Raw genomic sequence first — 25,856 nt, forward strand, 5'->3', positions numbered from 1 at the left:
GGACGTGGAGGGGGGAGGACGTGGAGGGGGGAGGACGTGGAGGGGGGAGGACGTGGAGGGGGGAGGACGTGGAGGGGGGAGGACGTGGAGGGGGGAGGACGTGGAGGGGGGAGGACGTGGAGGGGGGAGGACGTGGAGGGGGGAGGACGTGGAGGGGGGAGGACGTGGAGGGGGGAGGACGTGGAGGGGGGAGGACGTGGAGGGGGGAGGACGTGGAGGGGGGAGGACGTGGAGGGGGGAGGACGTGGAGGGGGGAGGACGTGGAGGGGGGAGGACGTGGAGGGGGGAGGACGTGGAGGGGGGAGGACGTGGAGGGGGGAGGACGTGGAGGGGGGAGGACGTGGAGGGGGGAGGACGTGGAGGGGGGAGGACGTGGAGGGGGAGGACGTGGAGGGGGGAGGACGTGGAGGGGGGAGGACGTGGAGGGGGGAGGACGTGGAGGGGGAGGACGTGGAGGGGGGAGGACGTGGAGGGGGGAGGACGTGGAGGGGGGAGGACGTGGAGGGGGAGGACGTGGAGGGGGAGGACGTGGAGGGGGAGGACGTGGAGGGGGGAGGACGTGGAGGGGGAGGACGTGGAGGGGGGAGGACGTGGAGGGGGGAGGACGTGGAGGGGGAGGACGTGGAGGGGGAGGACGTGGAGGGGGAGGACGTGGAGGGGGAGGACGTGGAGGGGGAGGACGTGGAGGGGGAGGACGTGGAGGGGGAGGACGTGGAGGGGGAGGACGTGGAGGGGGAGGACGTGGAGGGGGAGGACGTGGAGGGGGAGGACGTGGAGGGGGAGGACGTGGAGGGGGAGGACGTGGAGGGGGAGGACGTGGAGGGGGAGGACGTGGAGGGGGAGGACGTGGAGGGGAGGACGTGGAGGGGGAGGACGTGGAGGGGGAGGACGTGGAGGGGGAGGACGTGGAGGGGGAGGACGTGGAGGGGGAGGACGTGGAGGGGGAGGACGTGGAGGGGGAGGACGTGGAGGGGGAGGACGTGGAGGGGGAGGACGTGGAGGGGGAGGACGTGGAGGGGGAGGACGTGGAGGGGGAGGACGTGGAGGGGGAGGACGTGGAGGGGGAGGACGTGGAGGGGGAGGACGTGGAGGGGGAGGACGTGGAGGGGGGAGGACGTGGAGGGGGAGGACGTGGAGGGGGAGGACGTGGAGGGGGAGGACGTGGAGGGGGAGGACGTGGAGGGGGAGGACGTGGAGGGGGAGGACGTGGAGGGGGAGGACGTGGAGGGGGAGGACGTGGAGGGGAGGACGTGGAGGGGGAGGACGTGGAGGGGGAGGACGTGGAGGGGGAGGACGTGGAGGGGGAGGACGTGGAGGGGGAGGACGTGGAGGGGGAGGACGTGGAGGGGGAGGACGTGAGGGGGAGGACGTGGAGGGGGAGGACGTGGAGGGGGAGGACGTGGAGGGGGAGGACGTGGAGGGGGAGGACGTGGAGGGGGAGGACGTGGAGGGGGAGGACGTGGAGGGGGAGGACGTGGAGGGGGAGGACGTGGAGGGGGAGGACGTGGAGGGGGAGGACGTGGAGGGGGAGGACGTGGAGGGGGAGGACGTGGAGGGGGAGGACGTGGAGGGGGAGGACGTGAGGGGGAGGACGTGGAGGGGGAGGACGTGGAGGGGGAGGACGTGGAGGGGGAGGACGTGGAGGGGGAGGACGTGGAGGGGGAGGACGTGGAGGGGGAGGACGTGGAGGGGAGGACGTGGAGGGGGAGGACGTGAGGGGGAGGACGTGGAGGGGGAGGACGTGGAGGGGGAGGACGTGGAGGGGAGGACGTGGAGGGGGAGGACGTGGAGGGGGAGGACGTGGAGGGGGAGGACGTGGAGGGGGAGGACGTGGAGGGGGAGGACGTGGAGGGGGAGGACGTGGAGGGGGAGGACGTGGAGGGGGAGGACGTGGAGGGGGAGGACGTGGAGGGGAGGACGTGGAGGGGGAGGACGTGGAGGGGGAGGACGTGGAGGGGGAGGACGTGGAGGGGGAGGACGTGGAGGGGAGGACGTGGAGGGGGAGGACGTGGAGGGGGAGGACGTGGAGGGGGAGGACGTGGAGGGGGAGGACGTGGAGGGGGAGGACGTGGAGGGGGAGGACGTGGAGGGGGAGGACGTGGAGGGGGAGGACGTGGAGGGGGAGGACGTGGAGGGGGAGGACGTGGAGGGGGAGGACGTGGAGGGGGAGGACGTGGAGGGGGAGGACGTGGAGGGGGAGGACGTGGAGGGGGAGGACGTGGAGGGGGAGGACGTGGAGGGGGAGGACGTGGAGGGGGGAGGACGTGGAGGGGGAGGACGTGGAGGGGGAGGACGTGGAGGGGGAGGACGTGGAGGGGGAGGACGTGGAGGGGGAGGACGTGGAGGGGGAGGACGTGGAGGGGGAGGACGTGGAGGGGGAGGACGTGGAGGGGGAGGACGTGGAGGGGGAGGACGTGGAGGGGGAGGACGTGGAGGGGGAGGACGTGGAGGGGGAGGACGTGGAGGGGGAGGACGTGGAGGGGGAGGACGTGGAGGGGGAGGACGTGGAGGGGGAGGACGTGGAGGGGGAGGACGTGGAGGGGGAGGACGTGGAGGGGGAGGACGTGGAGGGGGAGGACGTGGAGGGGAGGACGTGGAGGGGGAGGACGTGGAGGGGGAGGACGTGGAGGGGAGGACGTGGAGGGGGGAGGACGTGGAGGGGGAGGACGTGGAGGGGGAGGACGTGGAGGGGGAGGACGTGGAGGGGAGGACGTGGAGGGGGAGGACGTGGAGGGGGAGGACGTGGAGGGGGAGGACGTGGAGGGGGAGGACGTGGACCTGTCCTCAGGCCTGCGCAAAGGAACCTTTAGGTGGAGTGCAGTGCGCGCAGTACTGGCCCCACCCTTTACACCCATGGTTCGTGTGCCGTGGCCAAGCAAGCTAGGACGTGGCAGCGAGGTCCTTGGGTCGTAGGTTTTATATCGGAGTGGCCTTCTCCTATGCAGGTTTCTTACCCGGGCTGGAGGGGCCTGCCTCCCCTCCTAGGTCGGTCCATACTGCCCGGACCGGGGCCGAGGCCGCCGCAGCTCACCCTGTGCCTGGACTGGGTGCTATATTATATATCAGCTTGCTATATTATTCTACTATTTACAACCTCAAAAATCCAAACCATCTGTCAAACATAATTTCCATTTCATTAATCCATATTGACTCTGCCCCAAGGTATTATTTTTCAATTACCTCATTACTACTTCACAAGTAGATTACAAAATTTTCCCAGTGATGGAGATCAAACGGAGTAGTCAAATTTCTTGGGGGAAAAAGTGGCACTGCCGCAGGTGTGGACGTGGAAGAGCAGCTTTGAAGAGTTCAACCAACTGGTCCTAATGTCTTTTGTACGTGACATAGATTATAGATGATAATGTGCTGGGTGCAGAGGTTGATGGAATGATAGTGAGGACAAGGGGAATCCTATTCTTGTTGCATCTGGGGGGCAGGGCAAATGTGCGGGAAATGGAGATCCAGTAAAAGGCTGGAAAGAAAGATGGTGGTGGAAAGAAAGCCACATATTTAGAAAAAGGAGGATATCTCTGATGATCTGGACTGGCAGATCTCATCATGACCATCACCTTCAACAAGATCCCACCAACAGACACATCTTCCCCTCTCTTCCATGACTCCCTTCTCCACTCATCCCTTCCCATTAATCGCTCCCTTGTCACCTTCCCCTGCGGCCATAATAAGTACTACACACGCCTAAATCTCCATCACCACCATTCTGTGCTCCAGTCCTTCCAAGTGAAGCAACACTTGGGAATCATCTCCTGCATCCAGTGCTCCTGTTGTTGCCTTCTCTACATTGGAGGGGCTGGAAGCAGATAGGGAGAGATGGCTTCGCTGAATATCTTTGCTCTATCTGCATCAATGACACGGATCTCAGTGGCCAACAATTTCAATTCTGCACTCCATTCCTGCACTGACATTCCTGTCCATGGCCTCATGTTCTGTCCAACCAAGACCACCCATAAATTGGAGAAGCAACACCTAAATTTTCCAACCAGATGGCATTAACGTAGACTTCTTTGGTTAGTCTTCTCTCCCTTTTCCCCATCCCTCTGTCTGCTTTCTACCCCTTTCCTTCTCTATTCAGAGCTATTCCTCCTCCCACTGTTTACTCGAGTGCCCTCCCTCCCATATCCATCTTTCAACTCGTGTCTGTCAGACTGTGCTCCTCCTCACACCTCTCCCTCTACCTGCCTACATTTTGCTCATACCTTGAATGGTTCAACCCCGAAATGCTGGTTATGTTCTTTATCTCTGCTAGAAAATGTACAGTGCTTAACCTGCTAAGTTTCTCCATCATTATGATTTTACATAAAAGGGGCAAGACATTTTCATCTTAATTAATGTGGGATTTTAAAATGGTGCATCTCAGTTTGATTTAAAATGTCATCTTAATTTTACAACTAAAAAGTGACATTTTTCACTGCTTTTCTTTATAAATTAAGCCTTGATAAGCTTGGTTTTAATTATTCTTTAAGTGGCAATTGTGGGATTATCAAGAAGAATCTTTTTGCAAATTGTGTGAACACGTGGATGGCGATGTTATTTTTAAAATTACATTGAAACATTGATTACACTGATAATCAATAAATTACATTGATAACTCAATGCTGAATTTAAGAATGAGGTATTGGACTGAGTGACTAAAAACTTGGTTCAACCTGTAATTTAAGGAATAGCTGAAGGAACTAAGAGGTTACAAAGGAAATTTCAGATCAACTGTCCAAAAACCAATATTTAAAATTAAGAAGCTTAAAAACTAATTTTGATTTCTACCTTTCACAGATAAAACAGTTGAAGTAAAAACAGGCAACAATTTTGTTTTTTGCCTAAAAACCAATCTACAATGTAACCTCATTTAATGAATACATGATACACACAAGTCCATAGTCACAAAGGATACCATTTTTAAAATGACTGATAAGATTTCTATAATAGTAGCAGTGAAATTAAAACTAAAAATCTGTAATCAAGTGAACTAAAGTAAAAATAATCATATTACAAAACAAAAACTGCATTCAAATTATAGCCCCAATCTTCATGTCTTTTTTCTCCCCAAATCAGAAAATATCAACTGCATGCAATTGGTCAAAGATTGACAAGTCGAGCATCTTGGTCATTACATGCAAATGTTCAGAACCACTAATAGTTGCTACAAACTTCAATCAATAAGCAACAACCATTTCTGCTCAAGTGACAAAAAAAAAGTTAATTTGACAGCAGAAAGGTAAGGTTCAAGATTCAATTTATTGCCAATAATAAAACTGTCATATTACATGAAATTTCCTTTTGCCTTCTACAAGGCAAATCTTATTTCTCACAGTCAGAGAAAGAGAAGCAAAAGAGAGCCCCCCCAGAGTCACCAACTGTCCGTAGATTCACCTCCAGTGCTTCCACAGCCTCCGCAGCCACAGAGAGTCCAGTCCAAACCATTGGAAACCTGAGCTCCAGACCTGAACTTCTGATACATCAGGGACTCTTCAGCACCTCTTCACATCCAAGTTCCGATACCTGGTATTCCTTCAGCCAGTTTGAGCCAGTCTCCAGCCTGGTGTGAGTCTCCCAACAGCAGTCTCCTGAAGCCCGCAGCTTCTGTGGGTTCCTCGCCTTGAGTCACCAATAGCCCATTGCTTGCACTGGTCCCTCAGCGACAGAGGCCCCTCACTGATCTGTCTCTGTGGTCATGGTCCCATGAGTCATCTCTTCTGCTTCTCTTTCTCAGACAGGAGTGATCTTCACAACCTGTGGTACCCTGCCCCAGTCCTTCACTTCTACGGAGCCTGCAACCCCTCATGGCTCCTTTCACAAGCCACCCCAATCTGAAGGCAGTCGACGAGGCAACTGGACCCTGTGGGAGCACTGCATCTCCGCTCCCTTGCTCCCCACGGGTCCACACCAGTGGCAGCACTGCCGCTTCAGCAGCTTTTCCATATTTGCCATATATCCAAAAATATATTGGCAGATATCCAAACAAGCAGATTTCAGTTCAGTCTTGCTCTAATTATGTAAACACACTTTTTATGATTATTCAGATTTATAACAAAATTGTGAATGTCAATATCTCCTTAGTATATTGGGATTAATTTTTTTCCCTCTATTATTGATTTTCAGTATTTCAACATTCAGCAGCCCTTTTACTCTTCATAACAATATTTCTCTTGACATTTTATACTTTCACAACTTGTACAGTTTATTCTATAGATTACCTAATTGCAACACAAGAGCAAACCCAATCTGAAAATGGCAGCCTTCATGCAATGTACTCTAAAATCTAAATGAAAACTACGAATCAAAATTCACACTTAAAACATGTTAAAAACTACAACAAACTTTGGTGAAGAAGGTTACACTATTTTTGCTTTTATTAAAAGCTCAGAAACGAAGTAAAAAGTGACAGAATTGCTTTTTTTAAAAAAAATTGCATCTCACATTGTCGTAGATATTTGTGCGAGTTAAATATCAAATGTTTGGCAATTTTTCCAGAGTTAAATCGCTGCCTGCTGTTGAAAATATCCTCAAGTGTCACCAGCTTGAACAATGATCAATTTGTATTAAATACCAACCTGTCACATTCTTGAAGCACTGTGATATTACAAATGGCCTTCACAATCATCTTCTCTAACCACCGAACATTCAAAAATGTTTAGATTATAAAATTCCATATGAAAGCAAAATGAAAATCCCTCACAAATTACATTGAAATTTTCCACATCTCTTGCATAGGAGACACCAAATTGTATACTGCACACCAACAGATTAAAAAATAACATTTGTGTACTGTGACATATTCTAGATATGTTTTGGGGAAATAATTTTTTTTTTTTTTTTTTTAAATTGTTGGTCACATACAAACACTAAAACATATCTTATTTAAAATACTGGAGCTCTGCTCATGCCAGACAGGCTGGGTCTAAGAGCCTTTGCAAAAGCTATGGAGAGTGCCCAAGAGACTTAACTAATGGATTGTTATTTACAAAAAGGCAACAGATGAAAGAACTCGTCAGAACCGCAGACTGGAGTGGAGCTTGCTGTTCTAAGAGGGTCATGTGGTTTTGGAGGGAGAGGGAGAGGGTTCAGTTCTGCAGTTTTACAGCAGCTGGGACTAGAACAGGACAACTTAGCAAGCTTGTGGAAAAACCCCATTTGGAAGATGGGTTGTGGATGCTTTGTTCAGTCTGGTCAAAGTCCTTGTGGTTCATACAAGAGGAGAGGACTGGTTGCATAATGTTTCACTTGAAATAAGAGAAACAAAAAGGAACTCTGTGGTGACCTGAAAGAAAGATTATCATCTGGAAAACCTTGATGGGGCAAGTTTCTTCGGCAAGACATTGAAGTGTCCAGTTGTGGGTGTCCCGCGAACAACAAATCTCTCTCTGAAAACCACAAGAACCTCCCTGAGTGGTAAGCATTTACCTTTCAAGCACCAAAGCCTGGTGAACTTCATAAATGTTAAATTCTGTGCACAGTATAAGAATTGCCTGCAATCAGTGAACTTGGAAGAATGAGAATTGAGATTGAACTGTGAATCAAATAACTTTTCTGAACTTACATAGACATGCTCTTAGAATTAGAAGGGGATTGTTACGTTAGTTAAGTTAATAGTATTAAGTTTGATCCTGTTTTCATGTTTAAAGATAATTAAAAGCAACTGAGGTTTAAGTAACCATTTGTCTTGGTGAATATCTACTGCTGTTGGGTTTTGGGGTCCTCTGGGTTTGTAACAATACATAGAACAAATGCAGAAACTGATGAAATTCAATAATTTTATCCTGCAAGAGATTCCATTTCTGTTCTCTCATAGCAACTTAAAGTATCTAAATATAAAATTGAATACTGGTAATTCTTGAAATATACTCAGTTATATACACCATTTAAAACTACTATGCTTCAATTATTCAAGCCATGAAGTCCAATATTTTTGCAATGTTACTAAGAATATTCAAATCAAATCCCAAACAATGAGCATCAGCACAAATATCTCAATGCTTCATATTCTAAAAACATGTCTTGGTTATCTATTTACATAGAAAATTATAACATGCAATGTTCAACTTTGAAATTCACAAATATTGTTTAATGAAAAAAAGATCAAATGGCATTAAAATGTTAATGATGTAACAGCTCTAACTCTGCCAAGGTTCACAGTCCAATGATTCGGTGTGAAAAAGATGGAACAATTGGTTAAAGTGATTTCAACAGCTTCACTTATTTTGTGTCTTAATAAAATAGAAGGGAACTTGGATTACTTTGTGAGTATTGCTCAACTATTTCCCATCTAATCATTTTGGTATGTGCCACAGGGACTTGGTATAGCAACTTGGTATAACTGGGAACTGCCAGCACTAAATTTCACTCAATAAACAAGACTGACAATAAGAATCAATTAGATAATAACAATCCTTCTTATCTTTTTTTGTAAACAAAGATAAAATTTCAACAGACAAGTCTCTGAATTCTTCATTGCTTTAGTATACAAAGACAAAAAATAGGTGTCCGAATGCTTTCCCAAGAATTTTAGCAAAATTTGTGTACTTCAATAGCCTTAGACCTGCTGAGTTCCTCCATCATTTTTGTGTTTTTATTGCTTCTTTCCTGGAACTAGATGAAATTGCCTTAACACAGTAACAATTTGGCTTTTCAAACACAGATTTAATAAAAACTTACGTGGAGAGAAGTGAATCAACTCTCAAGGCCACAAAAGACATGAGTTATATGCTGTCAGTTTTAGATGAAATAACGATTTTCTTTTAATTTTGGTTTTCTAAAGATCACACAGGAACGTGACAAAACTAACGCACATTTTCTCCAGGCTTACAAATTGTTGCTTACATCAATAAAATTTGACTTAAAGTAATTATTTGCATCTGGCGATTACAACCCAGTGTTAACTTCCGTGACAATGGTGCTCTAATTACAATCTACAAATGGAGAAATGTCATCATCCAAAATCCATCTTCTCATCAGTTTAAGCACATACAATCACTGGCAACAAAATGCCCACAATTCCAATACTTTATTTAATTTCTGATATAAGTCCAGTTACAGATCCACCTGATGAAAATGCAACATAAAAGATTACAATGAAAGGTTATTGACTGCTGAAGGGACCATTTTGAAATGCGGTTTGATATTTTCTCCTACAACTTAAAGATTCTTTCTCCAATACTTTACATAAGTTTGACTCCAATTTTACTTCAGATGATTCCATTTAAAACCTGACCACATTTCATTTCTGTTTATAGCTTGCCATTTCTCAAACATTTGGCATTCACCTCAATGGCAATTACAATCTATTTAACTATTTGAATACTAAAATATACAATCTTATATTTTATCTGGTTGCCATTGAGGGAGCTCAAAGAATGAATGACAGCACAGAAACAGTTCCTTTAGCCAAACTATTATTCTGCCTCATCCCACTACCTGCACCATATCCCTGTCCAAATTTTTCTTAAAATTAAAATTGAGCCTGCATTTACCAATTCAGCTGGCAGCTTGTTCTACAGTTTGCATGAAGAAGTTTCCCCCATGTTCTCTTTAAACTTTTCCCCTTTCACTCTTAACTCATGTTTTTAATCTCACCTAACCTTAGTGGAAAACGTCTGCTTATATTTGGCATCTATACCCCTCATAATTTTGTACCTACCCAAGATATCTCTATCAAATCTCCCCTCATTCTTCTAGGCTCCAGGGAACAAAATCCTAACCTGTTTAACTTTTCCCTGCAACTCTGTTCTTCAAGTCCTGGCAACATCCCTGTAACTTTTCTGTACACTCTTTCATTCTTATTGATATCCTTGTAGTTGGATGACCAAAAATGCACACAATACTCCAAATACGGCCTCACCATAACATCCAATTCAAGTCCTCTAACAAAGAAACAAAAGCTGCAGATGCTGGAATCTGATGTAAAACAAAATGGTCGACGTTTTGAGTGTGAACCTTTTTCAAGACTAAATGTTGTTAAATGTTGATAGAGTTCAGTCCTGAAATACTATCTGACCTGCTGCCTCCCTCCTGCCACAATGTAAAAGAATTTCACTCAATCTTCAGTGAGGAAGATTGGAAGAGCTGCATTTAAAATGCATTACTGAATCTAACTATACTCATACACTCTTTAAACAATGTTGCCAAGCCAAATTTGCAGAAATATTAATTTTCCCAAGACAGCATGTACACACACTGCATTGAAAATTCCAATTGAAGTATTAGAACATGAAAAACAAGATTTGGACTCTTACACAATATTTTCATAAAACACAATTTTCCTTCTAAAATTAGATAAAACACAGATAAACTAATGAGTTGAAAAGTTCTGCCTCCATCAAAATAAAAATCTAGTAAAATTTGAGTTGAAGTGTTAGAATATTATGATTTAAAAAAACAAGTTGAAACCTTGTGATAGAGGCTTTTTGAACTGATATGATTCACACCGTTCAATTGCAACCCGTAAAACTAGTTATTCAATTTTAGAATTTATCCACATTGTCACAGTTAATTTCACATTAAAATGGAGAAAGCCCACATAGAACTTGGAAGTAAGACATATTTCTACCTCACTCAATAACCTGAAGCACTTTGAAGGAATAAAATATCCTTTTGACTAAAATGTAGTATTAATGGCGGAAAAAACAATTTTTTTCACTATCGCCATTGAGTGTCAACAACTCTGTATTGTCCTTAAAATTATTCTGATATGCCCGTCATTGCAAACTAATTAAAAAATGGGTTAAGATGTAAATTTATAAAACTGATGAATGAAATCTGTATGAAGTTTGGCCAATTATTTATTTGCTTTTACAAGTTCAAAACCAGTTTGGCAAGAACCATAAGTCTTGAAATAAGTAAGACCCACAAAAAGAGTATTTTATTGGGTCCTATTCTTCCATAGTTCTGCCCATGAGGTTTGTGACAGATTTGGGAGCCTTCTGAGAGCTTAAGATATTTTGTGCAGAACAAATTTTTGTTTGATTTTTTGTCCATTTGTATTTTTGCTGAACTGCTTTATGAACTCTGTTCTCCAGATGCCATAATGGTGATGCTAATTTACATCTGGTGTCTCAGTGCCAGCTATAATCGGTCAATCAGAAAGAACAGGTCTCCTTACATTATGGAAGCAACAAAGGAACAGATTTAGATCAGATTTTGTGCAAAGTATGACTAATGAAAGGCAGTAAAAAGACAGTGAGTAGAGCTTCTGGCTGCAGTTCCAATGACCCAGGTTCAATCCTGATCTAGTACGGTCTGTTGAAGTTGGCATGGCTTTCTACCTGGGCCTTCAGCTTTCTCATACACACTCAGGAGGTGCAAATCAGGAGGGCAAATGGTCTCTGCAAAGTTCTCAGAGTGTAAATATTTGGTCAACTGTGGGGGAAGTAGATTGGATTGCAGAGAGGCTAGATCACAGGAATAATTAGCAGGGAGACAGAATTGTTGTGAAATGAATTCATTTGAAGGGCCAGATGGCCTCCCCTCATCAAGAAATATGAAATATTGAAATAAAGGACTTTCTGGGGAAAGGTAATCATGATTAAATTTCACATTCAGATTGAAAATAAATGCAAGTCTGAAATGTGTGTCTTAAACTTAAATAAAGGTTAAATAAACTTATTTTAAAAATTGTATGTTTACCTGAAGTGATATAGGAAAAATCAATAAAGATAGTAGATTAGCAGTAAAAGAAATACATGGTGATACTTCATAATCTCAAACATTACAAATAATGATCTTGGCTAACTTTTTGAAAGTGAAGGACAGTATCCAATTGAACAAAATGGCAAAGTGCAGCCAAGACTTTTATTAAGCCAGAAAATTGAAAGAATTTAGAAACCAGCCAAAGACATTTAAAAAAAGATCAATTGAACACATCAGGAAAAGATTTCAGATCCGACAGCAAGAGCTTCCAGTGTGCAAATTGCAGAAGAATTGTCATCATAAGTGTCAGTTCCTGAGACAACAATAGCAGGGAATTATAATGGAAAGCAAAATTGGCAGAGATGTTGAACAAATATTTATCATTTTTTTTGTAATCATCAAATGCATTTCATTAAAGGTAGAAAATAGAAGGGCATAAAATCCTCAATCACAAGAGAAAAGAAACTGGGAAACTAACAAATACTAAAAATTGACAAGTCTTATGAACTCAACAGACTACATCCCAAGAAGTAGATGCAGTGATTATAATCTGAAATCTAGATTCCCAAAAGTTCACAGCAAATTGTTCAGTCACACTGTAATTCTCTTATTCCAAAAGGAGGGAGAAAGCATGGTACTAGAAGCTAGCTTTGCCAAACACCTGCATCAGGTCAAATGCTGGAATCTATTATTATGGAAGGAGTAAGAGAACATTCAAAAGAATACAATAAAAACAGACACTGTGTTTAACAAATATTGTTCTTCAAAGATGTGATGAGCAGGATGATTGAAAGGAAATCTGATAAATTTCCAAAGACATTTGAAATAGTGTCATATAAAAGATTATTCAGTCGGTAAGAGCATGTGGCAATGCAAGGCAATGTGGATAAAGAATTAGTGAACAAACAAACAATAGAATTGTTAAAAGAATCAGCTTCAGGTTGCCAACTTTTACCAGTGCAGGGATATAGGGATCACTGCTGGACTTCAACTTAGAATCTACATTAATGACTTGAATGAACTGTATGTGTTGTAATTCTACATAATACAAAGAGGAAAATAAACAGGAAGATGAAACCCATCTGAACAAAAATATAGACAAAAATCTTGCAGAGTATTGTGTGGGGCATTGCAAGGTTGTGAATTTTGTCCATAATGGAAAAGGAGAATGGTGACTAAATACTACAAATAGGAGACTAAGTGTTTATAAAGCAAAGTTAGATGCAGATAGAACAAGCACCAGTAATTAGGAAGACAAAAGGAATGCTATGGAATAGAAGACAAAAGGAATGCTATGAAATAGAAGACAAAAGGTCAATCTTGCTCCAACTGTATTACTTTGGCTTGGCTTCGCGGACGAAGATTTATGGAGGGGGTAAAAGTCCACGTCAGCTGCAGGCTCGTTTGTGGCTGACAAGTCCGATGCGGGACAGGCAGACACGGTTGCAGCGGCTGCAGGGGAAAATTGGTTGATTGGGGTTGGGTGTTGGTTTTTCCTCCTTTGCCTTTTGTCAGTGAGGTGGGCTCTGTGGTCTTCTTCAAAGGAGGTTGCTGCCCGCCAAACTGTGAGGCGCCAAGATGCACGGTTTGAGGCGATATCAGCCCACTGGCGGTGGTCAATGTGGCAGGCACCAAGAGATTTCTTTAGGCAGTCCTTGTACCTTTTCTTTGGTGCACCTCTGTCACGGTGGCCAGTGGAGAGCTCGCCATATAACACGATCTTGGGAAGGCGATGGTCCTCCATTCTGGAGACGTGACCCATCCAGCGCAGCCGGATCTTCAGCAGCGTGGACTCGATGCTGTCGACCTCTGCCATCTCGAGTACTTCGACGTTAGGGATGAAAGCGCTCCAATGCATGTTGAGGATGGAGCGGAGACAACGCTGGTGGAAGCATTCTAGGAGCCGTAGGTGATGCCGGTAGAGGACCCATGATTCGGAGCCGAACAGGAGTGTGGGTATGACAATGGCTCTGTATACGCTTATCTTTGTGAGGTTTTTCAGTTGGTTGTTTTTCCAGACTCTTTTGTGTAGTCTTCCAAAGGCGCTATTTGCCTTGGCGAGTCTGTTGTCTATCTCATTGTCGATCCTTGCATCTGATGAAATGGTGCAGCCGAGATAGGTAAACTGGTTGACCGTTTTGAGTTTTGTGTGCCCGATGGAGATGTGGGGGGGGCTGGTAGTCATGGTGGGGAGCTGGCTGATGGAGGACCTCAGTTTTCTTCAGGCTGACTTCCAGGCCAAACACTTTGGCAGTTTCCGCAAAGCAGGACATCAAGCGCTGAAGAGCTGGCTCTGAATGGGCAACTAAAGCGGCATCGTCTGCAAAGAGTAGTTCACGGACAAGTTTCTCTTGTGTCTTGGTGTGAGCTTGCAGGCGCCTCAGATTGAAGAGACTGCCATTCGTGCGGTACCGGATGTAAACAGCGTCTTCATTGTTGGGGTCTTTCATGGCTTGGTTCAGCATCATGCTGAAGAAGATTGAAAAGAGGGTTGGTGCGAGAACACAGCCTTGCTTCACGCCATTGTTAATGGAGAAGGGTTCAGAGAGCTCATTGCTGTATCTGACCCGACCTTGTTGGTTTTCGTGCAGTTGGATAATCATGTTGAGGAACTTTGGGGGACATCCGATGCACTCTAGTATTTGCCAAAGCCTTTGTGAATTTTGTCCATAATGGAAAAGGAGAATGGTGACTAAATACTATAAATAGGAGACTAAGTGTTTATAAAGCAAAGTTAGATGCAGATAGAACAAGCACCAGTAATTAGGAAGACAAAAGGAATGCTATGAAATAGAAGACAAAAGGTCAATCTTGCTCCAACTGTATAAGTATTAGTTAAACCACAGTTGGAGTGCTTGGCAATGGAGGGCAGTTCCTAAAAGGTTTGCTTGATCAATTGCAGAGATGAAGGGGTGTTGGAAGAGTTTAGAAGAATTAGAGGTCGTTTGATACATGCAAGAATTTTTTTTTTAAAAAGAGGAAAGTAGATGCTTGATATTTTTTCCTCTCACTTGAAAGTAGGAGCAAAAAAAAAATCAGGATTAGGGCTGTTGATACAAGACAAAATGAATATGCATATACAAAGAAAAGATAGATTCTTGGATTACTAGGAAATCAAGGACAATGGGAACAGACAAGAAAGCAAATGAGCCATGATCTTACTGAATTATGGAACATGCCCAAGAGAACAATAGACCTATTCCTGCTTGTTTTTTTTTCAACCACTATTTTCAATACCTTTCCCACTACACTACATTATTTCCCATGTCATTTGTCAGATCAATTTAAGTGTTATATTCCCAAATACATTTGGTTGATGTTTCAAATTGGGTGCTTTTAATTAGTGGGGAAAGAATTATTTTCCAATCTGGATTTGTGCCTTTGATTCAGAAGCAGGCTGACAATTCCGAACTAGGAATTAAAGAAAATATTAAATACCAAGAGTTTCCCATGGCCCACCATATCAAAGTTGCTTTAGCAATACAATTCTCTGTTCAAGGTAGGTTTACCAGAGCTAAGTATTCATTGCAGAAATTCACAAGAGATCCTTGTGTTCTTGTACGATCAAATTCTCGAGTGACAAAATAACTTAAAACTTCATTGTACAGAAAAATGTATGGAGGATATGCTCCACAAAAAATTTGACAAGCCTTTCTCAATTTTATAGAATATCAGTATGACAACAAATTTAAAAAAGTAAATACTTTCTGTTGGGAACCCAAATGTCCTCAAATAGTAATAAATACAAAATTATTCTCTACTCCAAAGCAAAACAATTGAGTAGAAATAACAAAGTGTTTGATCTCAAACAAAATTCTGATAACTATTCTCTATATTGCTGCACAATGTCGATAAAATTAATCCATACAACAGTGCATTAAAAATTACCCCCACTATGTGCCACTGATGAATGATCAGGATTCAAAGTAAAATGAAAATGAAGCAAAACAGACCGATACAAACATCTCTTTGGAAACAAAATTGTTAACTTCCCACACTGATGATTACCTCCTTACATTCCAATAAAATTGTTCACTCCACAAAGCATTCCACCCTCACTAGCATTTAAAAACTATCGAGGCACATTTTTATGCTGATATTGCATTCACAAATAATCTTCAAAAAAAATGCAGGATGAAAACATATCTGCAAGAGTTGGCATCCAGTTTTGAATTCAGATTCCCAAGGTGGGTTCCCTAGATGAAGGTGTTATTTTACTTGGATAAGATGAGTGGGCTCCTTTTGAATGGAGTTTTTTTTTAATTACTTCCGCAGTGGTTGTCAATCTTTTTTTGGTCTAAGGCCCACCTGGCTTCCAGCCTAACATGCCATGGCCCACTAGTGGCAATGACTGAGCAATATTTCCAAGTCAAAAGCAGCTCTGCAAGAAACATATCTTTATCTAATTTAAAGTATTTATTTAACATTTTTAGATGCCCACATGGAAAAACACCATTACCCTCCAGTGCTGAGAACAACTGATGAGGGCTTTAACAGGGCAGACAGAATCCGAGGACATTGCCCCTCTTAGGAGATTCCTGAATGAGAAGGCATAATTTCAGAATAAATGATTTTCAAGACTGAGATAAAGAGGAATTCTCTCAGGGGGCTGCCATTCTTTAGAATTTATTTTACCCAAACAACTGACAGGCGAGTCTTTGAATATATTCACAGCTGAAACATCTAAATATCTCAATATTCATTATTGGGAAGAAGGTAGAATCAAGGCCAAGATCAGATCAGCAATGATCTTATTGAATGGCGAGCAGGCTTGAGCAGTTATATGAACTACTCCCATTTCTTATGTTCTTAAAAACTGGCAGTAAATGTAATTTGATAATCAGAATATTTAACTTCAGAGTCTGCCTTAACAGCTAACCAACACAAGATCAAATTGCCTAAAAGTACCTCACAGTTTTGCAAATATGACAAGAGGTGATTAAATTCCAGTAGCTCAACTAATTAATGGAAGGAACAGGACAACAATATTGCATAAATTTAGCAGTTACATCTATAAGGAAAAATGTTTTGGAAAGATATACCCAAAAGATCAAAGAAAATTCCAAAGCCCCCTCGATATTTTTGCTTCTAAAACCATGCTTTAAAAAAATTAAGTCAAGCCAAATAAGTTTTCCCTAAAAAAGGTACACAAATACAACTAGAAAAATTCTATAATGCATTTTGAAACCTGGCATCTTAAAAGGGCCATTTTTCAATCTCTAGATAGGCAATCTCAAACACTCATCAAGACTACAGAGAAACTAAACAGTACATTTTCAGTCCATTAATCCTAACACATTCAACTAGTGTCAAGGTTTAAAGTCAGAGACATACAGCGTGGAAACAGCCCCTTTGGTCCAACTTGCCCATGCTGACAAGTCTCCCACCTGCCTGCATTGCCCCATATCCCTCTTAACCCAATCTATCCATGTACCTGTCCACTTTTTTTTTTAAACTTTAACATTGCAATAGTACCTGCCTCAACCTGCTCCTCCAGTACCCCATTCCATACACCACCACCTTGTGAAAAGTAAAAAAAAGTTACCCCTCAGGTTCCTGTTAAATATCTCCCCATATCACCTTAAACTTGTATCCTCTAGTTACCGATTTCCCTACTCTGGGTAAAAGACTCTACGCATTCACCCGATCTATTTTTCTCATGATTTTACGTGCTTCTAAGAGCAGGCCTCACTCAACCTCTGCAATAGTTCAGACCAAGTCCAAGCCACATCCTCAAATATTCTCTGCCTCAAATTTTCTCTGCACCACCTTCCACAGCTCTACATCTTTCCTATAGCACGGTGACCAAAACTGAAAATAATACTCCAAATGGGGCCTCACCAATGTCAACACGACTTCCAGAGCAGCCTACTATATGGAACCTTATCTAATGCCTTGCTGAAACCTATAGATCTACCACATCTGGAGCAGTGCCTTCAACCTTCTTGATCACTTTTTTTTTAAAAAGTAATTGGATTTGTGAGACACAACCTCCCACATACAAAACCGTACTGTCTATTCCTAATCAGCCTTTATTCATCCAACTACATGTGTATATTTCCCCTCAGAATACTCTCTAGTAACTTACCAAAAGCAGATGTTAAGTGCACTGGCTTGTATTCCCATGCTTTTCCCTACGGCCTTTCTTTAAATAGAGTCACATATCTGTCACCATCCAGTCTAAAACATCACCTGAACTTAATGGCAACTTATAAATCTCAGCCAAATCACTTACAATTTCCTCTCAATGCTTCCCAGTGTCCTTGGGTACATCTGATTAGGCTCAGGATATTTACAGTTTCTATCCTCATATGCATCAGGACCTTCAGCACCTCCTCAAATGATTGTTCTCAAGACATTCCTATTAACTGCCTCTAGTTCCCCAATCCTCATGTCTTTCACCACAGTAACAAAAAACCAAAAAGCATTATATTATAAATATGTACATGAGCACTTCAAAGTTTAAAAACCCACCTCACCAGGGTGTGCACAAATATAACTATTAATAATCATTCTACATGAATAATTTACAATTTAGCATAGGAAGTGATTTTCCCCCATTTCTGGCCCAAAGATCCTGCCAATCTTTAATGTTTTATTGTTCATTCATTTCAAGATTAGGTCAATATGGAGAAGCCCACACCAAAACCAAACTCAGTCAGAAAAACAAAAACGAGATTCTCTTTATCAAAACAATGAAACTCAAATTGCTTGTTGCAATTTATTTTAACCACAAATATCACATCTTTGCATCATTTCTGTCAATTTCCTTAAGAGCTTGATATCACTTACCGGCGTAAATTCAAAGTTTTTCTGATTTGCTAAATTTAGAATGTACTCCAACCGAAATTGGTTCTCCGGATTGGCTAATGGGACTGGTGGAACCAACGTATTCATTGCACCCACTATTGTCTGCAAAAAGAACAATAATTTGGGTCAGGCACACAACCCCAATTTCCTTCTTCACTACATCACCCCCACCTACCTCTGCATTTTGTGTTATCCAAACTTGCTCTCAAACCTCAACAGTCCTACTCCACAGATGTAAAGTATTCAGGACCTACAAAGAATCTTTCTCCCCGATTCTGTAAACTGATCAAATTTTCTTTCATTTCAATTAACAAATGAAGTGCAACATAAGGTGCATCTAGTAAATGCTGCTGCCTCAAAACCCGAGTAATCCAGATTCAATCCTGACCTCTGGTGCCATGTGTGTCGACCTTACAAAACCCAATGACATATGGATTGCTAGTTAACTGACCCTAGTGAGTGGTAGGTGGTAGTAGGAGGTTGAGGGGGAATATGGGGATAATCATAATGCAGATTCATACGCCTTAATGTAAATGAATGCCTGATAGTCAGGGGCCATTTCTGCCTGGAAGATAACAATTTAAACTCTGGTTCAAAACGTACAAATTTTTTTTAAAAACCTGGAAATAGAGACAGTACCATATATGGAGAGAGAAACATAGTTAATATGTCTGATTGATGCTCTAGCTGACAAAATGTCATAAAGCTGAAACGTGCACTCCCATTTCTCTCTCCACAGATGTTGCCCAAGTTGCAGAGTATTTTCACTATTTGGTTTTTGTTACAGATTTTTAACACCTGAAACACAAAGCTGGGTTTTAAGAGATACTGTGAAGTATTAGGCTCAATTATCTAAAAAAAAGTACTTCACCTCCTGAAAGGAATGACACCTTCATGTGCAGATCTACTGTTTCTCACCTTTCACTATTAATTCAGTAAACTGGAATTTTGAGTTTAGGCCATAAAACATTGGCAGGGATGATCTTCTATCATCTTATCAATATAATTTTTTTCCAAAATGGAGTACTAGACATCAATTAATCATGGTAACTTGCATTCATTGTTTTCCTTTCTGATTCTGGGTTTTGGATCTGTCTGCCAATTTAGGTTTACATAGCTAATTTGGGATTAATTTTATTCCCTTTCTACAACAGGAATTAACACGAATCATACTAGAGCATCAGATTCAGATTTCAGATTTATTGTCATAGTACATACAATCCTGAGATTCCTTTTTCCTCTGGGCATGGCAAAATTACCACTAATTAGTAACACAAAATATAAACAGCATAAGATTTAAACAAAATGAAATGTAAACAGATAGCAAATGTAAACAAACCGACAATGCAATATAGAGAGATCAAAAAGAAAAATCAATTAAGTGCATAATAGTCCTTAAATGAATCTCTGAAGGAGTCTGTCAATAAACAAAGCCCAAAGCCAAGATGATAAGCATCAATTCCATGCTATCGGCAATGACCACCAGAGACAAAATTAAGATGCCTTGTACCACAATCCAACAGTCAGCAGGGGTTCCCTAGATCAATCTGCCAGGGAATCAGTTTCCATAAAGCCCCAATACACACATGACTTCGATCCCTTAATTATCTAAAGCACAACTTGTATCTATGCAAGAATCTTTAGCATAATTAAAAAATATCCCAAGGCACTTCACAGGAGCATTATTAAATAAATTGATAAACATCAACATGGAGTATAAAATCAAATGAGAATAAGGTTTGACTGATGAGGTATCCTTAAGGAACATCTTACACACATTTTCTTAGATATTTACTTTAGACTTTTTGTTCAATCTTAGATCCCAGACTTTCCGCAAATTCTGAGGCAAAAATTCTTAATGTACTTTTTGATTTTCAGCTGTTTTATAAAGGTTTACTATCCATTATTTATAATATGCTTGATTAAAGGATACCCTTGTTAGTTAAAATCAAGAAGAATTGGGAACAGGATTTGAATCTTTCATTCTCAGATGAGGCGTGGGATTCCATTTATAATCTGATTAATACAATCATCTTTTGTGTGCAACACTGTTGCAATTTAAAATGGTCCAGAGTACACATGTCTAAAGTTAAATTGTCTCGTTTTTATTCGGATATAAACCTTCTATGTGACAAATGTTTGGTTCATAGCTTAGAAAAATTTTGGAAAGTTATTTCAAACATTATCCATGATTCTTACGTTCAAATTAGAACCTTGCCCTTTAATTGCTCTATTCAGAACATTTCAAGATGATGTTTTACTGCCACCAATTCAAAACTGAATTTTATCTTTTACTTCACTGATAGCCAGACGTGTAATTTTGATTAATGAAAAAGACAATATGCCACCTACACATATACAATGGCTAAACGATATTATGTCTTGCTTATGTTTAGAAAAAAATTTAGATACATCATTAAAAAGTCAAATATTAACTTTCAAAAGACATGGGCCACATTTATGGACTATTATCATAAACTACTTTAGTGCTGTGCTGTCCCTCTTCAGGTTGTTGTCACTTGATTCCTACATGTTAGCTTTTAACCTTGCTTAATGGTAGGGGTTTTGAATCATAAGGGTTTTTTTTTATTTCTTACTTTTGAATTGTACATTATATAACTATACTATTCAATTTTGCATAATCTAAACATCAATAAAATATTTTAAAAAGGGAATATCTTTAACAGGAAAAGGTGGAGAGATTTGTTCCTGCCAGTGTTGCAGTGACTGAATGTGTGGAGATCCTTGAGAAGAACACCCCTTCAAAGAATGTGAACATCCAAGTTACAGAACTAGAAGATGAAGCGAGACCACAGTCAAACTGGAAAAATTGGGTGCTACTTCACCAGGAGTCAACTGAGGTCCACAAATACAAGAGCAATTTCTAAACAGGACAATATGTTAGCACAAACGCAAATTTTGAATGGCCTAAAGCCCAAAACTCCAGTTAAGAGTGATATTTCAAACAAACATGATTGAAACTGTGGCCAGAAAAATCAAATCAGTGGCTAAAAACAGTTTGTGACAGATGCTGAAGGGGTTCAGTGCTGTCAATTTTCAGTTGGAGAAAATTGGTTCCTACTGAATGCCTAATAATTGCAAGACAACAAAAATGAGAGTGGCACAGTGTAGCGGTTAGCGCAATGCTAAGTGCTAATGACCCGGGTTCGAATCTCCCGCTCTCTGTAAAGAGTTTGCAAATTCTCGTTGTGTCTGCGTGAATTTCCACCAGGTGCTCAGATCTCCTCCCATGTTCCAAAGACATACAGGGTTAGGTTAATTGGGCACATGGGTGTAATTGGGCAACTTAAGCTCGTGGGCCGAAGGGCCTGTACCGTGCTGTATCTCCAAAATTAAATCAAGAGTTAAAAATGTGATAGAATGATACAGCAGGAAGGGTGACATTGCTTGATATGTTAAACAAGACCTCCTCGCCCCCCCCCCCCCAGATGATGCCAAAGCACACTACAACAAAAAAAATTCAGTAGGGGAATGGTACACCAGAGGTAATAAATGGATGGACATTCCCTTGGAAGCTGATTCTCTGGTTGTAAATTAATAGATAACAATAGAACCGGGCAAGTGGAGTCATATCTACATAAACAATTCAAAGAAAGTCCAGTCCCACGTGTCCCTGGAGAGGATTGGAGGATGGAGTGGTCATGTCAAAGTCGACAGATAGGCCAGAGGAGGGCTGGAGGAGATAATTTATCTTAAAATTACTAACTATATATTACATCTTATACTAACCATTTAACTCAAATTTTAAACTCTTAATATCCAATGCAAAACATGTACAAACAAGCCAGTAAAGAAATAAGGGCTTACCTCTATAGCTTCTTTAATATTATTTTTAATATCTTGAATTTTCCGTTTTTTCTCACTAAGGAAAATACTGAATATTAATACATTTGTTTAACATTGCAGTGACAGGTACAATTGCCATTTAAATTCTTTAAGCTTCAAAATAAGTAGTTTCAAAGATTTAAAATTCTTAAAAGCAAATAACATTCAAGAAAAATCTGTTTATACTTTACATCTACACTAACTGTAATACAAATCAAGATTCAAGTCAAATTCAGAATAGGAGTTGTTTCAAACACAGGTTTAACACTTTAATCCCAGTGTTGCATCAAATTAAGTCTAATTTAGAGCCCAGGTGGTTTGCACTCTATAAATGTACACAAGTGAACTGCTGGGAGAAGGGATTTGGGCAGGTGGGACATTATTAAAGCATAACATTTATCTCCCGAGAAGAAAACGCAAGTTAAAGCTTGAACAAGCAAACAGGTACCATCCACTGGAACTGACCACCACTAATAATTTCAGACAAATCACTGACACAATATAATACTAACCACCACAATTAAATTTCCAGTATTCCAGAATTTACTGCATGAAAATCTCCTAAAGCTGCAAACATTTCTCACTTGTGGATCAGTAAAAATACAACTGGACTTTGTCACTGGTCCACTTTCTGATAACAAAATATGTCATCCATAAACTAGCAAGTTAAAATTAGAAAAAGACTTCTCAGTATAGTAAACAGATCTAATTAATTTAAAAGAAACATTGGGATACTCTTTATGATCCTTCTTAAACACATGAAAGACACCCCCCCCCCCCCCAACCTACCTTCCAATCCATTGGCATTGGATTCTTCATTGCCAACAGGAAAAAGGGACCCCCATCTGGTCACTAAAGATTCTACCAAGTGGCAGACTACATTTTCTATTTTATATCGAGTAGCTCTGGTAAGCAAAGCACTCCCATCTGCGGTTGAACCCGCATATTGCCAATCTCTACCCAATTGAACGAAGGCAGCAATCGGAGAATGTTTTGTGCAAACTGAGGAGGTCCAATGCTAGGGCTTTCTCTTTTTTTAAAAAAAAGACAAGCTCGTAGGCAAGCCGCCCAAGAACAGAAGGGTTGCGACAGTTAAGTAATCCTAAAAGTATGACAGTCAACAAAATGGGGAGGGGACCAGATTATATTATGCTTTTTTAAAAAAAACACAAGGAAATACAACTGCTCTGCTGGCGGCCATGTTTGGGGGGAGGGGGGGCTGATGGAACGAGGAAGAGAGCTTCAGCACTGAAATCAGAACAGCATCAAAGCCAGTGCAAACACGTATTAAAGATACCCCCCCACCCAACACATTCTCTCTCTCTCTCAGAGAAAGCTTGGGGGGGTGGGTTCAACACAGTATTGCCACTTACTCGGCATGAAATCCATTGACGTGTAGAATTCGCATCTGCTTGACGATGGTGCTTTTACCGGATTCTCCAGCCCCTGCATTCAAGAGAAATGCAAGTGTCATTTTTTTTTTGGGGGGGGGGGGTCCTGAATTGATTGATAAGCGCTGCAAACCCGGCCTCCTCGGCAAAAGGGGAACCACACAGAGGAAAAGACCTCGCCAACGCAGAATGAGCCTGTGATGAGCCCCCGCCTGCTCCCTTCCAATCCCGACTATCATGACCGCGCTCGGCGGCGGCTTTCACAATATTTAGCCCGTGTCAACGAGCCCGACCTTTCCGGCCGCCTGCAGTCTCCCTGGCTTCGACATGAGAACGCTCTCGGGTGGACCCGTTTGGTTCATTTAGAGAGGAGGAGAGGGGGGAAACAAACTTTAAAGCGCCCTGAGCAGCAAGTTGCCCTCCATGTTCCTCCTGTCAACCGCGGGCCTCCCACCCCCTGCTTCAGGCCGGAGGGGGAGGGGGATGGTGAAGCCCACCCCCACCATCGGGCCTCCCTCCCCTGCTTCATACGGGAAGGGGGGGACAGCGGCCTGTAGGATGGAGAAGCCCCCTCCTCCCCACCCCTCCGGGCCTCCATGTTCCTCCTGTCAACCGCGCGCCTCCCTCCCCTGCTTCATAAGGGGTGGAGGTGGGGGGGAACTGCGCGGCCTGTAGGATGGTGAAGCCCCCTCCCTCCCCACCGGGCCTCCATGTTGTGGTGCCCTCAGACCGAACGCCAGTCTCTCCCCCCCCCCCCCAACCCAAGGCCCGGGTGTCCCCTTCCCTTCGGGGTCTCGCTGTCGGGGAACCGAGCGGCAGGGTCGAATTCTGTTCTCCCTCCCAAGCCGCTGCGGCTTCTAGACGTTTCCAGGCGCCGGGGCTCGGCCACATACCCAGCAGCAGCAGGCGGTGCGTGGCCCGGTAGATCTGCTTGTCCTTCTGCAGCTGCTTCTCGATCTTCTTGTTGGCTTCGCGCTGCGCCTTCTCCTCGTTCCTCTGGTCCTCGGTCTTGCTGTTTCCCAGGCAGCCCATGGTCATCCGTGAGACGAGCGGCCAGCAGCAACCGCCGGGGCCCCCCCTCCTCCTCCTGTCCCCCTCCGCGGCGCGGCCACCCTTCAGCGCCGACCCGCGACAGGCAGGGAGGGAGCAGACAGAAAAAAAAATAACCCGCCGGGGCCCCCTCCTCCTCTCTGCGGCCAAGGTCCCCCCCACCCCCCCCGACCGACGGCGGACCTCTTCTTCGCTTCTCTCCAGCCCCGAGGGAGGCGTGGGCGGCTGCGAGGACACGGGAGAGCCGGGGGCAGCGCCGGGCCCGCAGTCACCCAGCCAAATCCGAGCCCCCCACCCCCCCCCCCCACTTCTGGGTCCGCCCAAATAAGATGGAAGGGCGGGCGGGGGCCTCGGAGAGAGAAAAAAAATCCGCCGGGGGGGCAAAATTTAAATGTCAATCAAGGAGAAGATCCCGCTCGGCCAGATCCGCTGGGCCCGCCGCCGGCTTCTGCTCCCCTCCCCGCCCCCGACCCGGGTGCGCTCGGGCCCCGCTCCTCAGTCGGTCGATGGGGGCATGGAGCGGGCCTCGAAGCAGGCCGCTGTCCCCGGAGAGAGGGTGAGAGAGAGGACCCCCCCCCCCTCCCGCAACGCCGAGTGCCCTCCTCGTTCGGGGAGGGGAGGAGGGGTTTCCCCGCCCGCCGGCTGCTCCTTCTCCCGGGGAAATTAAAGCGGGCGAGGCGGCTTCAGTCTCCCCCTTCCTCCGGCTGATGTCCTCCCCTCGGTGCCACGATGTAAATCTCCTCTCGCTCGATTTTTCGGGGGGGGGGGGGAATGTCCCCTCCCCGCGGGAATAAAGTCCGTTCTCCTTCAGGGCCGGCCGGATTTCCTCTCCGTGAGATGCTCCTGTCTCTCCCCCTCCCCCACAGGTGGGGGCTGCTTCTCCTTCTCCCTGGGTGAATTAGGCTCCTTCCTCTCCCCTAGGTGTAAACCCCCCCCCCCTCCCGACCCGACCACTCCTCCTTTTGCTCAGATCTTCTTTCAAAGAGGCGTCTGAATCTTCGAGTTGCTGGCCAGGTATGTAAAGCACTTGGCTGCTGGATTTAATTTTGTTTCACACACACACCGCCCCCCCTTGAGCAGCCCTTCCTGCTGCTGGATATGTGGAGAGGCGAAGAGAGAGAG

General features: G+C 43.9%; 1 protein-coding gene across 4 annotated transcripts in view; it reads right to left on the minus strand.

The window, feature by feature from the left end:
- Positions 1–25,856, minus strand: part of LOC138736017 (guanine nucleotide-binding protein G(s) subunit alpha) — a 327,065-nt gene that overhangs the window by 173,945 nt on the left and 127,264 nt on the right. Inside the window, exons 1-4 of one of the 4 annotated variants that reach the window (XM_069884812.1) lie at positions 24,578–24,872; positions 23,667–23,739; positions 22,276–22,342; positions 18,430–18,549 (exon numbers count right to left, since the gene is read on the minus strand). In XM_069884812.1, coding sequence (XP_069740913.1) covers positions 18,430–18,549; positions 22,276–22,342; positions 23,667–23,739; positions 24,578–24,722 — 405 coding nt within the window. In that variant the 5' untranslated portion in view covers positions 24,723–24,872. Of the gene's footprint in view, positions 1–18,429; positions 18,550–22,275; positions 22,343–23,666; positions 23,740–24,577; positions 24,873–25,856 lie in introns of those variants that run through there. The other 3 variants (XM_069884813.1, XM_069884809.1, XM_069884811.1) reach the window with 3 other exon arrangements.

Source organism: Narcine bancroftii, chromosome 6 (genome assembly GCF_036971445.1).
Source record: "Narcine bancroftii isolate sNarBan1 chromosome 6, sNarBan1.hap1, whole genome shotgun sequence".
NCBI lineage: Eukaryota > Metazoa > Chordata > Chondrichthyes > Torpediniformes > Narcinidae > Narcine > Narcine bancroftii.